This window comes from Micropterus salmoides, unplaced genomic scaffold (genome assembly GCF_014851395.1).
Source record: "Micropterus salmoides isolate LMB-PRFRI ecotype aquatic unplaced genomic scaffold, ASM1485139v1 Ms_hic_scaffold_8, whole genome shotgun sequence".
Taxonomy (NCBI): domain Eukaryota; kingdom Metazoa; phylum Chordata; class Actinopteri; order Centrarchiformes; family Centrarchidae; genus Micropterus; species Micropterus salmoides.
The window spans coordinates 38,731,239-38,757,020 of record NW_024044570.1 but is presented as its reverse complement, the minus strand read 5'-3'; the positions used below and the strand labels follow the sequence as shown (position 1 = coordinate 38,757,020).

The window sequence follows — 25,782 nt, the reverse complement described above, 5'->3', positions numbered from 1 at the left end:
ACCTGGTGCAGCCAGAACAGTCTGGAGCTCAATGCTCTGAAGACCGTGGAGATGGTCTTGGATTTTAGAAAGAACCCAGCCCCACCCTCCCCCATCATCCTGTGTGACTCTCCAGTCACCACTTTGGACTCCTTCCGCTTCCTGGGTACCAGCATCTCCCAGGACCTCAATTGGGAGCTGAACATCACCTCCCACACCAAGAAGGCCCAGCAGAGGATGTACTTCCTGCGGCAGCTGAAGAAGTTTAGCCTGCCAAAGACTGTGATGGTGCACTTCTACACCACCATCATTGAGTCCATCCTCACCTCCTCCATCACCATCTGGCACGCTGCTGCCACTGCCAGGGACAAGGGCAGGCTGCAGCACATCATTCGCTCTGCAGAGAAGGTGATTGGCTGCAATCTTCCTTCTCTTCAGGACCTGTACTCCTCGAGGACTCTGAGGCGAGCAGGAAAGATTGCAGCTGACTCCTCCCACCCCGGACACAAACTGTTTCAGACTCTCCCCTCTGGCAGGAGGCTGCGGTCCATCAGGACCAAAACTTCTCGCCACAAAAACCCGTCTGCACTAGCCTCATTAACAAGGCCCAGGTCCCCCACTGACACTCCCCCCTTGCAAATGATACAAATGTCTCAGCACATGTAAATACTGTTTCATCTCATCGGGCACAGACCTGGCACGTCGCACATATTTGTTGTTGATTGTTGATCTTTTGTTGTATATTTTTATGTTGTCCATTTATATTTATATGTACACAATATTCTCTTCCGTTGCGTCACTTCTGCACGGCACAGACCCAGAATAATGCACATGGATATCTGCAACATTGTTCTTCCATTCCATATTTATATATTTCTATTTATTTATGTTGACTGTATGTTTGTCTACGTGTAGCACCTTATCAACACAGCAAATTCCTCATATGTGTAAAACACTACTTGGCTTTAAAGCTCCTTCTTATTCTGAAACCATTTACCTCTACAAAGGTGAATATGTACACAAGTTACAGTTCACTGTCAAAGAAACAAGAAAGGGAACTCCACCCAACTGTTACATCTAAGACAAATATGGCAGTAAAAAGGCATGATAAAACTGGACAAATGCAACAAAATTATGGTGATTGTCTTCCGCAGCTTTTATATGAAGAGTGGGCAAACTACAGCGTCTTCTACAAGTACCAGCCCCTCGGACTTGTGCGGTAAGGACACTTTTTTTAGGTATAATAATTTATTTAGGATTATTCATTCATATATCGTATTCATCAGCCAGGGCTCTTATTTTGAAGGACTGTAATAGCAGCTCATTGCTTGTACATATTATACTTGTATATCATATGCTTTTTTAATAACATGGCAGTAAGTATACCACATTGTAATCCTTCATTCTGCTAACAGGTTTATAACAATAAAATTATAATTAGTTCATTTGTCCCCATGGGGAAATTCCCTCTAATGGTAATTTTACACATGCAAACAAACACACACACAGTGATGGGTCACCACAGCGCAGTGCCCCGAGCGGTTAGGGATGAGACGCCTTGCTTATAGGCATCTAATACGCCAGTGCCCTGGAGGTGAATTGGCATCTCTCCAGCTATCAGCCGCCTCTGTATCGACTGACTTGATTCATTTAGGCCACCCTCCAGTTCGAATCCTTATGGACTGAGCTACTGCGAGTTGAAATAAGTTTAATGCCACTATGAATTTGAAAATGTCAGATGTTGGTAATAATTTATGGTTGTGTAAATGTACTTAAAAAGAATCCCTTCACAAAAGACAGGTAGTGTGGTCAAGGGTGCTGTGTGGAGAAGTCTTTCTAGGGCTGCCCCTGACAAAGAATTTTTAGTCAACAGTAGTCGTTAGTTAAAGCTATTTGGCCACTAGTGACATTTTTAGTTGCCCCATGGAGGGCGCGAGTCAACCCGGGTGGCCCGTGGAGAATAAATGGCTGGAGTTTGAAATTAAAGGGACTTGCGGTTACAGAATGGATGTCTATGGGAGCATTGGTTGATATACGATTAATAGCTCCACCTAGAGGCCCGTGGGGACGGCGTGGCTGATGACGTCCCCGAGTTTGGTGTAGATCGGCCATTGCAAACGTAAGATATCACATCCAGTTTTTTGCGTTTCTGCAAAAAGATTTTAGCTTATAATTTGGATGTTTTTTGGCGGATCAAAGTTCCCTTTTACAAAGTTTTATCGGCTGGGTGTCGATCAGACTTGCGGCTTTGGAGGAGTAAATTAAAATAGGTTTTTCAGTTTTTGCGATGTAGCGAAAAAAAAGTTTAGGCAGAAATGGGTGTGGCCTGTACATGCAGTGGTTTGGACCTACACTGTGAGACATAAGACAGGTAATAAATTACCACACAAAAGCCTTCCTATAAAAGTACCTTTTGAGGAGTGATTTAAACATAGGTACTGATTTAGCTGACCTAAGTTCGTCATGTAGGGATTTCCACAGTTGAGGGCTTTAACAGAAAGTGTTTTGTTTTTTTAAAGAGGTGGGCTGTTAAAAGTGTTCTTCCTTTTGAAGAAGTGGCATGAGTAAATCTATAATGTAGGTAGGAACAAGGCCATATAATGCTTTCTGTAGTGGACAGAGTGTTGGGCTGTCCTGGTCCCAGAGAAAGTTTTTCCAGGTCCTGTTACCTGTACCTGTTAATGGAACATAAAGTTACGGATCATCCACATAAAAGTGGAAATCAATCGTGTACCTCCAAGTTTTCTGATCCAAAGAAAGCATATAAATACAAAACAGTTTAGGTCCAATAATTGACCCATGTGGGGAGATTTCAGGATTTCAGTGTCATATGGAACCTAAAAACATCTATTTAATATAAGAAATACTTATATTACATATAGTCATTTAGCTGACGCTTTTATCCAAAGCAACTTACAATTGCTATACATTTCAGAGATCGCACATCTCTGGAGCAACTAGGGGTTAAGTGTCTTCCTCAGGGACATAATGGTAGCTGGGTCACAGAGGAGGTTTGAACCTGGGTCGCTCACACCAAAGGCATGTGTCTTATCCATTGCGCCATCACCACCCCAATATTAAAAGTATCTAATAAAATATCAACAGAGAGATTATTCCGCTTACATGTGTTAAGGTTTGTGGTTTCATGTAATGTGTCCATCTTGACTTCCTGGATCTCCCCAGTCCCTTAAACAGTGGTGCTCCTACCAACATAGCCCCCTGTTTTAACACAGGTCTGTTTTCAGTCTGAATTCATACTTATTTTTAATCTTGTAATTTGACAACCCTGGACAATTACAGTTTAGATTTCCATATCATGATATCAACATAGTAGTTTTTGTCTGAAAAATGGAAATGATTTGAATCTCTTTGGTGTTGTTTAGGAAGTACTTTGGCGAGAAGATTGGTCTGTACTTTGCCTGGTTGGGTCTGTATACGCAGATGCTGATTCCTGCCTCTCTGGTGGGGGTCATTGTCTTTCTGTATGGATGTGCAACAGTCGATGACAACATACCAAGGTAAACACACACAACAAGCACATACATGAAGCAAAGACTGTGAGCTTTTTTAAGTGGAAAACTTGATTGTCAGCCTGTTGAATCTTTAACCAGTCGTTCTCTGCAGCTTTTTGTCTTACTGAAGCTGTTGCTGCTAATTCAACATGTCTTGCTTTTTGCTAATGTACAGGGAAATTCCCTTTTTCCCTTTTCCCATTGCAGTTAGCAACAGGCAGTATTTATGAGATGATTTTAAATGACGTTAATTACATTAAATGACGTTGCAACTATAAAACAATGTTTGTCAGCTTAGCTGTTAGTTCCATTACTTAACAGATGTTTTCTGTGATGCAGTTTTGTTGTTTGCCAACTAAAAAGAGGGCGAAGAATAAGTAATTTAATTATTTTTATGTTCTGTTTTGACTGTGGACAGAGGTCTCTACCAAAATGACATGGAAATGTTAGTGTGGACACAAGTCCTTTTGACAGTTTAAAAATTGGATGGTGTATTGCACACCTTAATGTCTGGCTCAAAAGCTAAAAGGAGACTGTTATTTGGAAAGACGGAGCTCCTACATGATGTGGGACGGTTTTACAATGACCCTACAAATAGGTCTGAGAATATGGTAGGGCTGCCTCTAAGTTGTAAATCTGTGTGGCACTGGTTCTTAAAGTTCTACAGTTGAAAAGGATAACAGTTATTTGATATCCCTCCAAATTTAATACAGGGCTCTACACTAACTTTTTTGCCCAGGAGTACTGCTCCCACACACAAAGAAATTTAGAAGTAAGTGAACATTACACAGTAACACAGTTTATTAACAAACAATTTATTAGGGTTCAAACCACCAAGCAGTAGAACCCTTTTATGTTTGTCTGTTTTAGTTTTTATTATTATGATTATTATTATTAGAGTTCAAACGGCAAAGCGGCAGAACCCTTCTATTTTCGTCTGTTTTGGTTATTATTAGGGCCCGAGCACGAACCTTGCGAGGTCCCTATTGAAACTGAAGTGATTTTTTTTCTCTTTTTTCTGCAAAGTAAGCTCATTTATGGGGGTCTAAACATGCTTAAAAACTCACCAAACTTTGCACACTCCTGCACATGGGCGTGACAAAATGGCTCGCTGGCGCCACCTAAAAAATTCGAAAGAATTTGCCACTTGGCCACGTTCAGCCTACATGCACAAAATTATTTGGGGAAATATATCAAGACACACAAAAAAGCCTCAAGGACCCACACCCTTAACGCAACAGGAAGTCCGCCATTTTGAATTGAAAGTGCAATTTTAACCCATTTTATACCATTTACAGGGCGCATACTTTAACATCAACTTCAAATTTTCGCTTCGATGTTACACGCTTTGCCATGACACAGGAAGTTGTTGTAACTTCACTGTACATGCTCACATCCAGAGTTGCACCCTGAACACATCCACATGCTAACATTCACTCATTATCATAGCGCTACCTGCTGGCAACAGGAAATGCAGCCTCCACGGCATGTTTCACCTACATGTATGAAATTTATGTGGCACATGTATCATATCCAGATGTACCAAAAAGCCTAAACCCAACAGGTAGTCAGCCATTTTCAATTTTATGGTCATTTTTGGATGATTTACACACTCCGTACTTTAACTCCTCCTAGGGATTTAGTCTGATCGACTTCAAACTTTCGCTGTGCAGTCTAAACCCACTGATGATTAGAAGTTGTACAAACAGTTATCATCAGTCGTATATGGCGTGTCGTCAAAAATCGACAATTCGACGTGAAACAGGAAGTTGTTATAACACGAAGGGAACAGAGGAAGTGACGTAGAGCTCCAGAATCTGCAACACGTCCACCTCACACCTCGACATGCTACACGTGCGAGGGCCCACCCAATGCTGCTTGCAGCTTTAATTAGTTGTCTTGGCTCTTTATTATTTATTTATTCTACGTCTCTTTGTCATCTATCTTCTCCTGCACTGTTTGTCGTAGAAACTTTGTTTCAATTTCAAAATGTACATCATGTTCAGGAGATTTATGTTATTACCTGTGTTGCTAATATCTGTAATGGCTGATTTTATATTAATATTTTTATGTGAATAAATGAATGGATTTCAATGGGAGCAGAGGCTCTACTTTCTTCCAATCTACTCAACTTTAAGAGCTAAATGCTCCGGCATATGTGCAGCTACAGACTCCATTTGAGCTGTAAGTTGCAGAAAAGATGTGGATTTTTCAAATTTGTATTTGGTGTTTGCTAAAAAAAAAAGTTTACTTTAGTCCTTCCAAAGTGAAGGGGTTCACAGCTTTTATAGACTTAATTGTTGTGTCATGTGATCACCTTAGAGTGTGGAGAGGATTTGGCAGACCAGGTTGTTTTTTTTTGTAAACTGCTGCCAGTCGTGTATATTTATCTCTGTAAGTACAAAAAAGGCACCAAAATGCCTTTCCTTAAAAATTGCAAAATCTTGCTCAGTAGAGGTTTAGTTTTTTGTCTCTGAACCTCAATTGATAGGAAACTCATGTCTTTCATTTACTCCCTGTTGTAGCTGCAGGCTGAGTTGTCCCCCTGTAACCAATTCTTTAACTCGCTATATCTTCCATACATGATACTTGGCACAGTAACTCAGACAGATGTGCCCGCACTTCCATAGAAATATTACACCAATCGACCAGATGGAGGCGCTGTATTTGAGGTAAAAAAACTTTTCAAAGGCCACCTACTTCACACCATAAGTCCTATTGACTTGAAATTTCTCACAGAAGCCCAGCTCAGGGTGCTCTATAAAATACCACCAGGGTTCATTTAGATACGCCTACAACAAAGAACAAATATATATAAACATATTTTTTGAATCTACTCCTACACTGTAGCTCCAATTGCCACCAATGGTTCATCATTGGACTTAACATATATAAAATGGTATAAAGCTTGTTGATAGCTCCTTTCATTTTCAAGATATTGACCAATAAAATTGTAAAGGGGCGTGGCTCAGGACATAAATAGACAAAAATCCGCAACTGTTGGTGCAATCATCACAAAACTCACAGAATATGTCCCCATGAGTGCTGGAAATATACTCTGAAAGTTTCATTCAAATCGACCACTAGGGGGCCGCTTTAAATGCATCGTAAATGGACGTGGGATTATTCAAATTAAGCTATAAATCAGAAAATCATTACTTAAACTTATATAACCACGTGTGTAAAGTTATTTTGAAGTTGTTAATGCGAAAAAAGGTCTGAACCAGCAAATCGCATCATGTATGGTGTAAGAACACTTTCAAACTTTCATATTCGTATATTTTTAACATTTATGCATCCATGCGTTTTCATACATGTGAGTCAATAAAATTACATTTCTGTTTTTATGTGAGTGTGACTCTAGAAGCTATGACTGTTCACATTCATGAGTACAACTCTGATTTCTAAGACTACGAATTCTTCACTATGAACACAAATTCAAGTATGTGGGTACGAGTCAAGAACAGCTGAAATGACATCACAGGACAGGTTATCGAACCTCGATTCCATCTAACGCGCATGCATCAGAGGTGAAAGATGGCTAACAACAGACCTGAGGCTGCTAGCCTAGGCTCAGCATCACAGGTAAAGTAAATAATGTGTTCATTCAACATTTTTTATACGATTTTACTATTTTTAGCACTTTATAATGATTTACATTTCTGACATTATTGTTTTAGGTTTCAACCTAATGATATTTACTCGCTGTTAACTCTAGTGCTAGACGACGTTAGCGTTGATGAAGTGCTCTGTGTGAAAGTAACGTTAACCTTATAACGGTAACGTTAGTTAACTTAGTGATGTTACAACTGTTTCGCCGATTGACACTGAACTGCAAGATCTACCATAACGTTACCTGAAATAAACTTCACTGCTATCATATGTTTAGCAATGTCAACCAGAGCAGTAATAACAACTGAGCCAGATGTAGTAATTGTTTTAGCTTGCAAGCTAAGGATAACGTCATTTACACCTCTTAGTTTGCCAAAATACTTCAGTTGTGCTGTTTTATAAGTCTATCTAGCCAAACGTTACATAATGTTGAATTGGTACGGATAAGTTAACGGTAGGCATATGTATTTTTGACATTTACAGGGACCATTGGCTACTCAGCTACTGCAGCGTCTGGAATCAAGGATCAGTGACACATTAAGTCAACCATACTTTTATTTGGACTACTTCCAGTATGTTGTAAATTAGGAAGCCTTTATACTGACATCTGCATCTACTATTTTAAACATCCCAGCTGAAATTGTGGAGTGTCTTTTATCCCTTCAAAGAAAGATCCACGCAGCTCTTTCCCAAGAGAATCCCTGTGTTTTTAGTAGAGAAGGAGGACGCGGCTGACCAAAATCTAGTTTTTCTGAGGAGCTGCTGTCCAGGCTCATTGACATGCCCTTACTAGTGTCTTGTATCGCCAACCTGCTGGGTGTCAGCCAAAGTACTATTTTCCGTATGCATGAACTCGGATTGTCCACAAGACGTACATACAGCAGTTTATCTGACAGTGAACTGGATGATGCTGTGCTGACCATAAAAACCAGGATCCCAAACACGGGGTACAGAATGGGTAAAGGTTGTCTGCAAGCAAATGGACATAGAGTTCAGTGGAATCGCATTAAGGAGTCCATGCACAGAGTCGACGCTCCAGATATTTTGGAAAGAATGACACAGCTGGGTGGCATCGTCAAGAGGACATACTTCATACAGCGGCCTTTGTCATTAGTGCATGTGGACCCAAGCCATAAGCTCATAACGTAAGGTTTTCATTTATTTATGTACTTTATTATTGGTGTTGAGTTAATGTAGCTCTTTTCATTGACTGCTCATTGTCATCTAATTTTTTTGATTTCATGGTACAACATCATCATATTTGGTGCAATAGATGGTTACTCAAGAAAGGTGCGCCACTTTTTTAATACTTTTATTATAGTGCTTTATTGTTCCTGTATATGTTTATGTTCATGGATTCACTGTTGATAGACTTCATATGGGTCCGTCCGCATTTGTTGTTTTTGAATCCAAAACGTATAAGAGAACCAAATTCAAATAACTGTCCAATTTTAGTTTTTTGCAAATTCCTTTTTTTCATTTTCTTTGAATTAAGACATTAAGAATTAAGACATTAAGAAAAACAAGACAGGTGGGTCAGATGACCCGGAAGTAAAAGTAAATATATCAAATTAAAGGCCAAGCAGGGATGGCCATTCTGTAACATTATACATGGACTAACATCATAAAAGGGCAACATCAAAAGAAAAATTAAATAAACAAATTAGCCTGTACTGATGGGGCGGCAGTGGCTCTGGAGGTAGAGCAGGTTGCCTGTTGCCTGTTGCCTGTTGCCTGTTGCCTGTTGCCTGTTGCCTGTTGCCTGTTAACCGGAAGGTCAGCGGTTCAATCCCTTGCTCCTCCAGGCTGCATGATGAAGTGTCCTTGGGCAAGATACTGAACCCTGAATTGCTTCTGGGGAATGTTCTGCCAGTGTATGAATGTTAGTTTCTGTTTGTGCACTTAGGCATAGTGAATTAATGTGTGTGAATGGTGAATGCAGATGTAGTGTAAAAGTGCTTTGAGTGGTCGAAAAGACTAGAAAGGCGCTATACAAATACGGAGCATTTACATTATTGATGGAAGCATGCAATTTTATTTATATAGCGCCAAATCACAACAACAGTTATCTCACAGCGCTTTTCATAAAAGAGCAGGTCTAGACCGTACTCTATGATGCTATTTACAGAAGCCCAACAGTTCCCACCAAGAGCAGCACTAGGCGACAGAGGCAAGGAAAAACTTCCTTTTAAGAGGCAGAAACCTCGAACAGAACCATGGCTCAGGGTGGGCGGCCATCTGCCTCGACCGGTTGGGGTGAAGAGAGAGAGAGAGAGAGAGAGAGAGAGAGAGAGAGAGAGAGTAGGAGAGGAACAGAGAGAAAAAGAGAGGGATGTAAGGAGAGAGAGAGGGGAGGGAGGCAGCCTACACAATATACACACAGAGGTACAGACAGTAAAGGTGATGTTGCTATAGACTAAATGAAAAATGGTACAGATATTTATACTAGTGTTAATGGTAACAGTCGTAATGTTAATGATTATAATAACAATAATAACAATAAGACTAGCAACAATAGTCGTTGCAGCAGAGGGTGTCAAGCAGGAACACAGGGGCAGCAGGTGACCCGCAGCCACAGATCCAGACTCCACAGCTCCAGAGCCAGAAAACCTGCAGGAAGTGATAGGAGGAGAGAGGAGAGGGACGAGAAAGCACAAGACTACCGGAAAGGGGAGAAGTTGTGTTAGTAACATGCAATAATGGGATGAGGTTGCATACATAGGGAGAGAAAGTAGAGGAGAGAGGAGCTCAGTGCATCATAGGAAATCCCCCGGCAGTCTAGGCCTATAGCAGCATAACTAAGGCATGGTTCAGGACTCACCTGAGCCAGCCCTAACTATAAGCTTTATCAAAGAGGAAAGTCTTAAGTCTACTCTTAAATGTGGAGATGGTGTCTGCCTCCTGAACCCATTTTTGCAACGAAAGATTTTTTTAATTGTGTCTCTCGAAGTAGAAGACAACCTCCTCTATACCTGTTATTTGAAAGTTTATATGTGCTCTATATGTTGACTCTTGCTGTGCACATGGATTCATGCACAGTATTAAACCACATGTATTAACTACTGTTGCTAACATGCTTCCATCTGTCCAGGTTTATTTATTTTTATTACTTAACATTTTTCATCTAACCTTACCCTGGTATGTTAGTCCTTGTATAATGTTACACAATGGCCATCCTTGGCTTCTATTTTTAAATATTTACCTTTAATTCCAGGTCACCTGACCCACCTGTCTTGTCTTTCTTCAAACGGAGAAACGAAAAAAGGAATTTGCAAACACCAAAATCAGACCCGTAACATTGTTTGAATTGGTTTTCTTGTTTGGATTCAGAAAAATGGGGAAAAACATTATTTCCTTTTCTTTGTTTTTTGGTTCCAAACAACATATCACAACGTATATGCACGGAGAAGCAAGAGAATATAATGAGAAGAGGGGGGAGCAGCTCCAGCAGGGGATGCCAAACTTCTCTTTCCCGAGCCACATTAATCAGCTCTGACTGAGGCGTTCTCAGGCCAGTGTGGAGATATAATCTCTCCACCTAGTCCTGGGTCTTCCCTGAGGCCTCCTCCCAGCTGGACGTGCCTTTCAACTGGCTCCTTTCAACGCAAAGGAGCAGCGGCTCTACTTTGAGCTGCGGATGGCCGAGCTTCTCACCCTATCTCTAAGGGAGACACCAGCCACCCACCTAAGGAAACCCATTTTGGCCATGTGTACCCGCAATCTTGTTCTTTCGGTCATGACCCAGCCTTCATGACCATAGGTGAGGGTAGGAGCGAAAATTGACAGATAGATCGAGAGCTTTGTCTTACGGCTCAGCTCTCTTTTCGTCACAACGGTGCAGTAAAGCAAGTGCAACACCGCCCCCCGCTGCTCCAATTCTCCGGCCAATCTCCTGCTCCAGTCTCCCTTCACTCATGAACAGGACCCCGAGGTACTTGAACTCCTTCACTTGGAGTAAGGATTCATTCCCTACATGGAGTTGGCACTCCACCAGTTTCCTGCTAAGAACCATGGCCACAGATTAAGAGGTGCTAATCCTTATCCCAACCGCTTCACACTCTGCTGCGTACCGATCCAGTGAGAGCTGAAGGTCACAGACCGATGATGCCATCAGGACCACATCATCCGCAAAAAGCAGTGACGAGATCCCAAGCCCACCGAACCGCAACCCCTCCTCACCACGACTACACCTCGATATCCTGTCCACGAATATCACAAACAGGATTGGTGAAAAGCGCAGCCCTGGCGAAGGCCAACCCTCACCTGGAAAGAGTCTGACTTACTGCCGAGTACTCGGACACAGCTCTCGCTTTGGATGTACAGGAATTGGATAGCCCTGAGAAGGGCCCCCCTCACCCCATACTCCCGTAGCACCTCCCACAGTATCTCCCGGGGGACCCGGGTCATACGCCTTCTCCAGATCTACGAAGCACATGTAGACTAGATGGGCATACTCCCAAGCCCACTCCAGGATCCTTGTGAGAGTAAAGTGCTGGTCCGTTGTTCCACGACCAGGACGAAACCCGCATTGTTCCTCTTCGATCCGAGGTTTGACTATCAGCCGAACCCTCCGTTCCAGCACCTTGGAGTAGACTTTACTGGGGAGGCTGAGAAGTGTGATACCCCTGTAATTGGCACACACTCTCTGGTCCCCCTTTTTGAACAGGGGAACCACAACCCCAGTCTGCCACTCCTTGGGCACTGTACCTGACTTCCACACAATGTTAAAGAGACGTGTCATCCAAGACAGCCCCTCCACACCCAAAGCTTTTAGCATGGCAGATCTCATCAATCCCCGGGGTTTTGCCACTGTGGAGTTGTTTGACTACCTCAGTGACTTCCACCAGGGATATTGACAAGAAACCGCCATCAGCCTCCAGCTCTGCCTCTACTAGAGAGTGCGAGTCAGTCGGATTTAGGAGTTCCTCTAAATGTTCCTTCCACCGCTCAATTACCTCCCCAGTTGAGGTCAACAGGTTCCCATCCTTACTGTACACAGCTTGGACGGTTACCCGCTTCCCCCCCCTGAGGTGGCGGGCAGTTCTCCAGAAGCACTTTGGTGCCGACCAAAAGTCCTCCATGTCTTCTCCAAACTTCTCCCACATCCGTTGCTTTGCATCTGCCGCAGCAGAAGCTGCAGCCCTTTGGGCCCGTCGGTGCCTTGCAATCTGCCTCCGGATTCCTCCGAGACAACAAATCCTGGAAGGCCTCCTCCTTCAGCCAGACGGCTTCCCTGACCACCGGTGTCCACCACGGTGTTCGAGGGTTACCGCCCCTTGAGGCACCTAAGACCTTGAGACCACAGCTTCCCACTGCGGCTTCAGCGATAGAAGCTTTGAACATTGCCCATTCATGTTCAATGTCCCCAACCTCCACAGGGATGCCAGAAAAGCTCCGCCGGAGGTTTGAGTTGCAGATCTCACGGACAGGGGCCTCCTCCAGTCGTTCCCAGTTCACCCGCACTACCCATTTGGGCTTACCAGGTCTGTCCAGAGTCTTCCCCCACCGCCTGACCCAACTCACCACCAGATGGTGATCAGTTGACAGCTCCGCCCCTCTCTTCACCTGAGTGTCTGAAGCATGCGGCCTCAAATCAGATGAAACGATTACAAAATCGATCATTGATCTTCGGCCTAGGGTGCTCTGGTACCATGTACACTTATGAGCATCCTTATGCTTGAACATGGTGTTCGTTATAGACAATCCATGACTATCACAAGTCTAACAACAAACACCCACTCGGGTTCAGATCAGGGGGGCCGTTCCCCCCAATCACGCCTTTCCAGGTATCTCCATCATTGCCCACATGCGCATTGAAGTCTCCCAGCAGAACTATGGATTCCCCTACTGGAGCCCCATACAGAACTCCATTCAGGGTCTCCAAGAAGGCCGAATACTCTAAACTGCTATTTGGTGCATATCCACAACAACAGTCAGTCAACAGTCCCCCCCCCCCGTACCTGAAGGCGTAGGGAGGCGACCCTCTCGTTCACCGGAGTAAACTCCAACGTAGCAGTGCTCAACCTGAGACTTGTGAGTATCCCCACACCCACCTTGCGCTTCACACCTTGAGCAACTCCAGAGAAGAATAGTGTCCATCCCCTATCAAGGAGTACGGTTCCAGAACCAAGACTGTGCGTGGAGATCAGCCCCACCAGATCTAATTGGTAGCGCTCCATCTCCCGCACAAGTTCTGGCTCCTTCCCCACAGAGAGGTGACGTTCCACATCCCCAGAGCCAGCCTCTGCTGCCCGGGTCTGGTCCGTCGAGGCCCCTGACCTTCACCTCCACCGATGTGGCAGCGCACCAGACCCCTGTGGATCTTTTGATGGATGGTGGGTCCAAAGGATGGAGAGGGGGGGTGCCACGTATCATCAGGCGTCTTTATGAACCATTCTCATTCTGGCCCCTCACCTGGAACCACTTTGCCTTGGGAGACCCTACCAGGAGCACTAGGCTCCAGAGAACAGACCCTCCAGGCACGCAAACCTCTCCACCATGATAAGGTGATGGTTCCTGGAGAGGATGTCAGAAAGCTTATTTTAATTATTTATTTTATGTTGATTATTTATTCTGACTCTAATCTATTTTTTATTTTACCTTTGTTGCTTTGACACCTGATTTTTCTTGTGGTTGTAGGCCTGTAGGCCAAGTACTTTGCCTTTGCAGATTCACCATATGAAACTCTGTGTGTCTGTATAGATACTGCATCTGGAACCAGCAACAAATAACTGCTCAAACACTGCCCTTTCATTTTTCCTGAAGGCAGTAGAAAACTATGGCTGGCCAGGTACATAGCTTCCAGGTAAATAGTGATATCTTGTGCTGCAGTTTCTATGCTCTTGTTGATCATTTCTGTAATGTTCAATGGAATATTTTGTTGTGATGAATATAAATGAGCATTTCCCCCCCATTCATTTTCAAAGGTCAGGGGTGATGAAGGCGTTGAAAATGTCGCCATTGCTGAAACCATGTTCAGTGTTAAAGGCACTGGAAGAGGGAGCTTCATCGCTGGCTGAAGTGTACACAACCAAAGGTTAAAATAATAATTTGCATAATTTACAGTATATTCATAGTGACAATGTTAAATCATTGTCAAAAATTATTTTAAGTAAGACTATATGCAAGATTACTTTTGAGTTGAGTGAGTCCTATTATTTCCTATCTAGGATTGAGTACCTATGGCGAGATGTCTGGACCTGTGTCACTCATCTGTACTATGAAGTTCTTCACAGTCTAGAGGAAGATGGCCTGTTGGATTTGGCAGATGCTGTTCATCTGTTTTGTGCCCATTATGTGTTCCTTCCGCGTCTGGCAGAGGCCCTTCACACCTTCACAGAAGGCTGGGTCAACCATCCCTTACGATCTGAAGGTGGACTCACCCCTAACCAACTCTGGGTTATGGGTAACATGCAGAACCCTTGTGACCCAGATGAAGATTTGCAGGTTTGTTGAAGCTATCTCTCACAGTAGTCTCCAAAGGCAAAGTGCAGTAAAAAGTTTTCAACCTGAAGGTGTGGATTTAGAGTTATATAAAAATTTTAAAGATGTCAATAACTCTTGAAGAAAGTTATTGAATAAGCACACAATTAGACCTGTCAACTGAGGATAATGTGAATGATTTTCAGTTTTTATTGTCTTTAGTCACTGCACTATGCCTTTGTAGGTCAATGTGTGCTTGGTTGTGTTTTCAAATATTTCTAAATATTGTTTCATACAAAATAACACTATTTTCAGAACATGGAGCTGTTTGGGACTGACTGGGAGATGTTTGAAAGTGTGCCTGAAGAACCTTATGGAGTTCAAGTCCCAGATATTGAGTGCCCGTTGACTCCAGCTATTATGGAAACTGTACAGTCCATGATAAATCCCTCTGGATTGTCTGTCATTTATATATCGATGGTTCAGTGCATTGAAATTCTATGTGTGACACAAAGAAACATCTAAGATACAATCAGTCCTTGCAAAAGATTTAATGGAATGAAGTTGAACATTTGCAAACAAAGCCTGAGAGTTACAAAAGACTTGCTGCTGTGACAATAGTTAATTTTAACATGGGAGTAACAGTGATGTAAAAACAAACTCATTCATTTTGGTTTTGAAGTGAACCATCACTAACAGCAAAATGAATGAGTTTGCAACAATGAATAACAAAGTTATTCACAGAAACAGGAAGTTGTCAAATAAAAATGCCAATAAAACAATACAATGAATATTTTGACTTATGGCAGTTACTTGGTAGTTTTCCCTTGGACTGAGTTGTTACGCCCATGGCATATGGCTAGTGTCATAATGTTTTGGAATTCACTGAATATTTTCAGGTGCACTGAGGGAAATGTGATTGTATGAGTGCAGGCGCTAACAATAGGGAAACAGTGTGTTGTGTGTCACTGTCATGGTGGAATCTCACATTTAGTCCTTATCACTTGAACAGGCTTGTATCCCTGTCCGGTGATCCACTGCATGATTCAAACTTTCTGGAACAATATTGTTGTTGCTTGGGCCACCTTGTTCTTAAAAAAGAGATTAAATGTGAGTCTGGATAAAAAACAATTAAGATGCTGCTGCCTTCCTTTTTATTTTGAAGTTCATACAATTAGTTAATACAATCCCTCAATTAAATGAGATTAACCTATTAAGCCTAGCCCCTTTTTGGGTTGGGAGCAGGGGGTGTTAAAAGCCCTGGCTGTCTAGTTTATGGCTGTAAAATTTCATGAAGCAGTGTTATTCTAGAGGTCACAATATTAAATATCACGTTACATCAAGATTCTGCAAAAGAAACGTTAAGCCTGGTGAATTTATTGGAGTATATTAATTGATAGCTAGACCCAAATTACTGTAGGACAGCAGAAGAAAAGCTTACAATCTCTTTATCATTCTATATTGGCTAAAGCATACCAGAATCCTCAATTTCCTGAAGGTAGTCCTGGAAAAAGTTCATGATGTTTGTTTCCATGCGGTGTTTGGCAGAACCAATCTCACTGAAGACAGGGCGGCTGTTCTCCAGAATGAAGACTGCATGCACCTTTAAGCAGAAGGAAATTAATTTCAGTCTGATTCAACATAGTAATTCTTGCAGAAAACATAAATGCTTAATTAAAAGCAGACACAAACCTATGTTGAGCTACTAGGACTTGTTGTTACAGTCTCTATGAAGAATAAGCACTTTTTTGGAACAAATCCCCACATCCTTGAGGAGCCTGGCTGTTAAAGTCACTACAAACCCTCCACATCCAATCTCAACAGGGAGTATGCCAGTCGTCCAGTTTTGCTAGCTCAGTGTACATCTGGCTTTTCATTCATATGCTTCCCCAACGGCAGCCTTCGATAGTACTGTAAGCCCCAAGATTTACAGGGACTTCTGTGAAGTTGACCACAAAATCAGGTCTGGCCTAAGAGTAGTTGAGACAAGAATGTACCTTATCGTCTTCCACTGTTACAAACAGTGGTTGGCAAAAGTCTTGATGGGTCTTCATGATCATCGGGCATCGGGATGAATCTCATGGTGGAGTGAAGTATAACAGCTCTCAGGGACAATTTAAAAGTTATTTCAGGAGAATCTACTTTTGTGGTAAAACTTTTAGTTTAGTGTAGAGAAGATTAGACATATGCACTTGTGTCTGTAAATTCTGTTAAATTATAATTTGGTGACATTTAAAAGTGGTTTGACAACATAGCTTTGCAAGAAAAAAATTCCAAATCAAGTCATAAATTGTTGTACAAACCCCTTTGCCATAATAACATAATAAAACCAAAAATCTGTCTATCTACAATCTACCTTATCATGCTGTCTCTTTTATCCACAGACACGCTTCCAGTGTATCCGCAGGTCACAATGTCCCCAATCAGGTCGCTGATGTTTTCATCACTGGAGCTGTTTATCTGAAAGTCGAATAGTGTTAAGTGAAAGTTGTTCTCATTGCATCATTGTGCTCTACGGTCAAACAAACAAGAAAGTCATTAGATTTGTGCAATCCATATCATAATGGAGTTAATACTATTATTGACCTTGATAAAATTAGACTTACCTTTATAATTAGCTGAGACAGTTCCAAATCTGTGACATCACTGGCAGACACTTGAATGCTGTCAGAATCACCAGAGCAAAGATATCTGAAGCACCACTCACGCAAGAAGTTAGGGCAAGGTCTGCCTTCTGCCAGACTAGCTGCCATGACTTCTCCTGCAGTCCTAATAACTGGAAGAATGAAACAATTGAAACACAGCAAACTAAAGTAGTACTGGAATTAATACGCTTTAAGACAACATGCAAAAAGAAGTTACAGGATTCTTCCTTTTCTTATCTGGACCTTCAACAAAGAGTCTTTTTTCTATCTCTCCCAGCATTTCTGGAAAACCAAAAATACAATTTTTCAATAAGCAGTTGAGCTCGTAGCACCACCAGAGGCCCCCTGTTGACAAATGTGTCTGATTAAACAAATATGGACATACACCTGTACCTGTGAGGAATTCTTTGGTAAGGGCACCAGTATCAATGCCTGCCTCGGCAAAGAATGTGACCTTAAGTCTACATTTTGTTGAGGTCTTCTTCCGCCGTTGCCACTGTTGCATACCTCTGTTGTAGAGATCAGTTTGCGGCACACAGATGGAAAACGTGTTTGTCTCATCCACTTGACAAGCGATCCACTTCAAGATGTCCTCAGCACTGGAAAATGAAAAAATACAGACATTGAACATTACAAAGGGATAACAACAGGCCTTTTTTTTAACATTGAACATTTACAACTAAATTTATGGGTGGTTTTATGATTTTATAGATGTTTGCTACTGTTTTTCAGCGTCGTCGTTAGGCCTAGTACAATTTCCGCACTGGTGACGTTCTCAGGAGTGAGGTGAGCCCTCAGTGAAAGTCCAAACGGGCAAAAACATCACAAACATACCATCTTTTTGGATTACTAGATTTCTCTATGCTCACAATTGCTCAACAGGAAAAACTAACTCATCCTGCAGTATCTCTTTAAAGGTTTAGTGTTCGGATAACATCATTCACCACCATAATTCTTTAATACACAATTTTACCTTTGAAAGGTACTGATTGGATCACTTGACTCATTGTCATTGTCATCTGAAGTTCTGCACACAAAGAAAAAAAACAGTCCTAAATTAACAATATACAATTACATATAAAATGAAAAAATTTGGCAAGCAATCTCCTTACATGTCATTTATTATCAAATCAACATGGTATACATAAGTAGTTACATAAGTATACATATACATTAGTATACATAAGTAGCACTGAAACCAACATTACCGTAATCTGCAACTGGCTGCATGGATCTCAAGATGAAATGCATTTTCGCACATAGGACACTCAGCTGTCTAAAAAATTAACTACTTCTGAAATATAAGAAAACATATCTAAGCTAAAGAACCTTCAACACACTTGTAGGGCCTAATTTATAGCTAACAAATGGCATTTGTAAATGATGTCTATGAAGATGGACTTGTGCAGCAACCAGCCACCATAGATATTTTCCAGCCTTGGATATGTATTCAAAAGCAAATCTGTTAACTAAAATAACAGAAGCATGATTAAGTCTGTAATAAAATGATTTATATTTCTGAACTACCATATATTTTGTCTACTATACTAATATTAATTACATCAAGCATTAATATTCGTGCGTGCATTGATATTGATATATACAGCGTGCTAGCCTTGAAAATCCAGCTGTATTATAACATTAACTTAGCTCTCCTTATTAGCTAGGCTCCTTACATGCTTGCTAATAACTTTTTTAAAGCCGGGTCTCGGACATTGACAGCGTTGTGTTGGACATATTTGTGCAGCTGTGTTCCATGAGGGAGAGAGAGAGAGGTACGGGTGAGTGAGAAAGAGAGAGGGACGAGCGAGAGGAAGTGCTGCGCGAATGCGCTACGGCGCTCTGCAATCAAATATGATTTTAAATAGGCTTTGTAAAAAAAAAAAATCAGGTCAGCGTTGATATTGTGGTGGGCCGCCACAAATAAATGAACGTATGGGAAACACTGGTGATGTTTTCATTAATAATTAATGAACGTTTTCCAAGGCCAGCCAGTATAAGCTGTAGTTCCTCTTCTCCTTTTGGTGTTTTTTCACGTTGTTTTTCAAGAAGAAAAAAGTCCACCAAAAAACTCATCCCGGGTTGTGTTGGTGTATATAGTGCAAAACGCTTTTTGCCTCTGGCCTCCTTTTGAAAAAATCCAGGAAAAGACCTAAACATGTAAGATGGTAAACTATTATTCTCATCTTTTATCATCCATCAACACAGAACAACCTAACATATTCAAAGCAAAAAATATTAAAAAATCTTCAAAGCAAATTAATTTAATGTTTAAAATCTGTACCGATTTTCCACCCTTTTGCTGACATTAGAATCGGGACCTAATTTGTCTAAAAGTACCTACACTGGGAGCGCAATTACAAAATGAATGCAGACAACAACCCATGTATCCTACCGAGCCATTTCTTGTTTCACAGACTGTCCAGAGTCATTGATGCCTAACTGTCGCCACTGACTGCTCTCCCTGTCCAACAGCAGCTTCTCCTGTACTGCCCTGACTGACTGGCCTGACATTTGACGGTACACTGTTTCTCAGCAGCAACACCAGGTTTTGGGCTGTGCTTAATGTGTCTATTAATTGGACCTGAGTAAAAAGAAAGACAATAACTAAATGCCAAATATTATTGCCATAAGTATTTTTAGTATTGTAAAGAATACCTGCAAAACACATTAATCATAGTAAGGTTTGTCAACGTCACGGGCCTCTGTCCGCATTCAGACCAAAAAGTAAGCACGTCCGGACCCAAGCTGGAAAGTCTTTTGTTCTTTAGACAGCTCAGTGCTGAAGAAAAAGTTGGCTAAGTTATTAGCATTACTGATCTAGTGGACATTGCTAAACATATGATTACAGTGCAGTTTACATCTTTCACACAGAGCACTTAACGCTAAAGTCATCTAGCACTAGAGTTAACAGCGAGTAAATATTGTTAGCTTGCAAGCTAAAACAATTACTTCGTCTGGCTCAGTTGTTATTACTGCTCTAGTCGACATTGCTAAACATGTGATAGCAGTGAAGTTTATTTCAGGTAACGTTATTGCAGATCTTGCAGTTCAGTGTCAATCGGCGAAACAGTTCTAACATCACTAAGTTAACTAACGTTAACTTTATAACGTTACTTTCACACAGAGCACTTCATCAACTCTAACGTTGTCTAGCACTAGAGTTAACAGCGAGTAAGTATCGTTAGGTTGAAACCTAAAACAATAACGTCTATGAGTTGCAGAAATGTAAATCATTATAAAGTGCTATCAAAATAGTACAATCTTATAAAAAATGTTGAATAAACACATTATTTACTTTAACTAACTAACTAAGCCTAGGCTAGCAGCCCCAGGTCTTTTGTTAGCCATCTTTCGCCTTTGATGCATGCGCGTCACATGGAATCGAGGTTCAATTCAACCTGTCCTGTGACGTCATGTCAGCTGTTCTTGACTCATACCCACAAACTTGAATTTATGTTCATAGTGAAGAATTCGTAGTAGTAGAAATCAGAGTTGTACTCTATGTTAATGTGAACAGTCATAGAGTCACACTCACATAAAAACATCTCACATTGTGGATCAGATGTCCCACCTGGTGCCAGAGAGCTGCAGAGACAATGAGTCCTCATTGTGCTGATGGGGTGGACTGACATGGAAAGGCCTTCTTTCCTTCTGTTTACTTTGACTTTTAAATATTGTCCATATTTGTTTCAGATCCATTTAAAAAATATATGGTTTATGGTTCACTTGTAATAAATTCTATATATATTAGCACTCCCTGTCTTTACTACTTACTGAAAAGCGAATCGTATACCACAGATAAAACATGAAACATTAAAGCTGAACTCTAAAGAACATCAGTCCAGTATAAATTAAAAAGTGAAAATACTCCCAAAATGTTTCACATAAAATGTTTAAAAGTAATTATGCAGTGTATTTCTGTGTGTGCAGGAGTATTTTTACTTTCTACCTTGTACTTTAAGATAAATAAGGAGCCATACACCCAGTACCCATATACTGTATATCAGAGCCTGTTGGGTTTAGGGCATTGCTCCAAGAAGCTTTTTGGTACGTCTGGACATGATACATGTGCCACAGAAATTTCATATATGTAGGTTAAACGTGTGGCGGGGGCTGCTTTGTTAAAGTTCCTGTTGCCAGCAGGTGCCGCTATGACTGTGGGTGAATGTCGGTATGTACATGTGTTCAGGGCGGGACTCTCATCCTACATGTACAGTTTGGTGCAGATGTGAGCATGTACACTGAAGTTATAATAACTTCCTGTTTCATGGCGAATCATCGACGCCACGGACACGCCCATTGACAAAAACTCACAGATAGCACAACTTTTCATCTTCAATGCCTTTAGAAGGCACAGCAGAAATTTGAAGTCGATCTGACTAAATCCCAGGAGGAGTTTGTTAAAGTACGGAGTGTGTAAATCATCCAAAAATGGCCATAAAATTCAAAATGGCCGACTTCCTGTTGGGTTTAGGCTATGGCTCCAAGAGATGGCTCCTTTTTTGTGCGTCTGGACATGTTACATGTCCCCAGGAAATTTCGTGCATGTAGGTTGAACGTGGACGAGGGGCTAATTTTTTCCAATTTTCTAGGTGGTGCTAGCGAGTCATTTTGCCACGCCCATGTGCGAAACCCATAAAATATGAAATTTTTCACCAGTTCTGACGTGTGCAAAGTTTGGTGAGTTTTACCACACATTCTCCCTTCACCTTTACTTTTTATAAATGCCAACGGTTGCTAAGAAATTGATGAATGCAACATTTATAATGACCCCTGGTCACTGAATGCATTTGTGTGAAAGCAATAAAAAGTGATGCACAGTTTAGTCCCCACTGACTTCTGCTGTACTGACTGTGTGTTTTGAGTTAGCATGAGCAAAGGTGAGAGCAGCTTTGACCAGAATGTCCAATAATTCCACTGAAGATGGGAAATAAATCCACTGGCCTTGTTTCCCTGATGTTCATTAGCTCTATTCTGGCAAGAGAGCTCCAGTAAACACAGCAGAAAACTTACTTTATGCACAAAACAAGACAAAGCAGCATGCGCCAAACACAGAATCAGCCAGTGACTGAACCCTGACCTAGCCTTTGCTGAGTTTAATAAAAAACAATGAATGAGATCCACAATTTGTAGTATCTCATTTGTGTGTGTGTATGTCTTGTTTTCCAGCATGGAGATCTGCCACCCAAAGAACAACATCACCATGTGCCCTCTATGTGACAGAGTGTGCAGCTACTGGAAACTTAGCACTGCCTGCGGAACAGCCAGGGCCAGTCACCTGTTCGACAATCCTGCCACCGTTTTCTTCTCTATATTCATGGCTCTTTGGGGTGAGTGAACACATCAGCTCACTCCAAAATACATTCATACAATCACTTTCCACTTATGAGGTCTACCTAGCTAAACTTTATGGTCATTTTGAGGGCTGTAGCTTGTGGTGCCATTGAGTTGACCCATGATTAAATCATGCCCCCTCTTACTTATCTGTCAAGTTTTCCATTCTAGCACTGCAAGTTTACTTGACAACTGTGACAGATTTACACATTTTGACATTTAGGTCATTTTTTTAAATTGGTACTTCATTTCAGAAAGAAGTAGACAGAAGTAGACAAACACAGACGTCTGACTTGTGGTCAGTGCTTTGATTTTCCCAGCTGAAATATTGTCAGATTTTTTCCATACAGTGAATGTTCCAATCTTGAAGTTGTCTAATGGAACCTGTGAATCCTCAAAATATTGTTAACTAATCATATGCTTGAGGTTTCTACCTCTTAAAAGGAAGTTTTTCCTTGCCTTTGTCGCCTAGTGCTGCTCTTGGTGGGAACTGTTGGACTCCTGTAAATAATATCCCAGAGTATGGTCTAGACCTGCTCTTTTATAAAAAGCGCTGTGAGATAACTGTTGTTGTGATTTGGCACTATATAAATAAAATTGAATTGAATTGAATTCCCATACCCCACCAAGGCTCTATGCAAAATTTGGCGCCAATCAGCCACTAGGTGGTGTTAAAAATGCCCATTTTGCCTGTAATTTTTATTTTGCTAAATCTGCGAAAACTTTTTCAAACTCCTCCTGGGCAGTGAGTCTAATGTGCATGAAATTGTGAACACCGACTTTATGGACCCCAGTGATTAAAGAGTTTTGATAATCCAAAAAATGTGTAAAGAATAAACAACTTCCTGTGGGTTACGGTCTAACAGGAAGTGATGTCATCAATGCATAGGCCAGTGTAAGGCCTATGCAAAATTAGGCACCAGTCGTCCACTAGGTGGCGCTTTTGTTGCAAAATCAGGAAATGTGCTAAATACTTTTTCCAAGCTATTCTTTTTTAATGAAATGTTTTCCAATCTCTGTGCTACTGCTGTCCTCCAGTGACTTGTGTCAAGCCAGTGGGACTGCAGGTCCATACCTGCATACACACATTCTGTATATACATATAAAAAATGCCATAATAAATCTAAATATCTAATTAAATATGGATCCTTTTATACATAAGCGGAGATAGCGTGGATGCATTGGGTTGGCTGACCCAGGGCCATGGCTAGGCAGGGGTGCTCCGTGGGTCACGAATGTGTTGTCAGTTACTTGTAGACACGACTGCACTAGAGAATTTCTTACAGATATCAACCCCTGTAAAAAGAGCGGTGCAGCCATTCTTATCAAATGAAACAGGCACTTCACTCCTGGTTTCAAGGGTAAATCACCACAGGAATGACAGTTACCAGGAAAAAACACTATATTCTAAGCAGACACATTTAAAGGTTCAGTTTATAATATTTCTGAGGATTTATTAACAGAAATGCAATATAATATCCATAACTATGTTTTCAGTGGTGTATAAAGACCTTACATAATGAACTGTTGTGTTTTTATTATCTTAGAATGAGCCATTTCTATCTACATAACCATGGGCACCCCTTTCTGTGGAGGTCGCTGTATTTTGTTGTCATGTTTCTACAATAGCCAAACAGCCTACAGAGCGTGTTTCGTCATCACAGCGTTCTTCTTCTACTTGCATAATTCCGGCAGTGTAGACGTCGTCACTGCAGAAGAAGAAGAAGAGTAAATAATAATAATAATAATAAACAGTCTCTGAGTAGTCCTCTGGCTTATTAGAAGTAAGAAGAGAAGTGACATTTGGACAAATGAACGAGCACACGTGTTATTTAGCACAGAGACGACAGCGTGTGGATGTTAATAAGATGAAGCCAGACGGAGTCGGACAGATACAGACAGATGACCAGTGTTGGGCAGTAACGCGTTACTGTAATAATATTACTTTTCCCATTAACTCAGTAGTGTAACTAATTTGCCTACTTTTCTAAAACGGTAATATTACTAGTTACTAAGGCAAGTAACGCTCATTACTGAACGCACCATCCTTGACGTAAATCCACGACTGTGCGGCAGCTCAGCGGCACCGGACTTGGTTGTTCATGTCCGCTGATAGCCGAACACAAAAGGAAGAATGGAGAACGAGGGAGAGAGGTGTTCTTTCCACAGCTGTAAGTAGCTGCTGCCAATATTGTGTCACAGTCTAAGATGCAAAGGACATTGTCGTCTATTGTAAACTCATCTGCAGAAGCACCACAACGTGAAACTTACAGAAAGAAACCAAGTCCAGTTCCCCTTGACTTTAACGTTCATTGGATAACTATGACCTGGACGACTGAGAATCTTCACAGACATTTACAGAAAGAAACTCTGGCAACTTATGGCACTGATGCTTGGACTCATCGGGCGTTAATGTAACATTTTGTAAAGTCTCGGGTTACATATGTAACCCTGGTTCCCCGAGAAGGGGGAAGATACTGCATCGGTTACGACACTATGGGAACGCCTCTAGGCGTAGCAGGTCTGAACGTGAATAAAATTTCTCTAATCCTATTGGTTTGTTGCTAGAACGTTAAGGTGTGACGGAATAACCGGAGGAGTATAAAGCACACCTGTACACACTCATCATTAGCTTTATCTATGAAGCAGGCGCTTCAGGCAGGGAGAGAGGTGCGGCGGGCCGCAGCTGCTCGAACTGCATCGGTTACGACACCATTGGAACAAGATACCCACTAAACCGTGCCGAAAACCCCGCCTGCCCCAGTGTGCAATAAAGTGGCACGACTTAGAGGAGAGCGCACGAGTGCCAGGTGCCGAAGGAAGGTCAAGACTGTAAAACCGAATGAATGTGTGCGGAGTGGCCCAGGCAGCCGCTACACAAACATCCTGCAAAGAGGCCCTGGAAAGGAGGCTCAAGAGGCTGCCATGCCTCTGGTAGAATGAGCCCTCATAGCCACAGGTGAAGGCAAACCGCGCACCTAATAGGCCAGGGAAATAGTCTGAACAATCCAGTTGCTAATAGTATGTTTGGATGCAGGGAGCCCGGCCCTGGGGGACCCAAAACACACTAGCAGCTGGTCAGCCTTCCTCCAACGGGAGGACCTCAGATTGTAAATACTCAGTGCTCTGCCAGGGCAGAGCAGATGAAGTCTCCCGTCCTCTGCCGTCACATGAGGTGGAGGATGAAATGCCTGCAGCACTGTGGACCCTGCCGCACAAGAAGGCACTTTAGGGATGTATCCTGGACGAGGGTGCAGGATAGCCCTAATATTCCC

General features: G+C 41.8%; 1 protein-coding gene across 2 annotated transcripts in view; it reads left to right on the top strand.

Annotated features, from left to right (window-relative positions):
- Window positions 1–1,133: 1,133 nt before the first annotated feature.
- The window catches only part of LOC119894156 (anoctamin-1-like), a gene marked incomplete at its 5' end in the record, with an annotated part of 91,599 nt that continues 66,950 nt past the window's right edge, over window positions 1,134–25,782 (top strand). For both annotated transcript variants that reach the window (XM_038706720.1, XM_038706719.1), the window contains 3 exon segments: window positions 1,134–1,198; window positions 3,363–3,497; window positions 22,343–22,503. In XM_038706720.1, coding sequence (XP_038562648.1) covers window positions 1,134–1,198; window positions 3,363–3,497; window positions 22,343–22,503 — 361 coding nt within the window.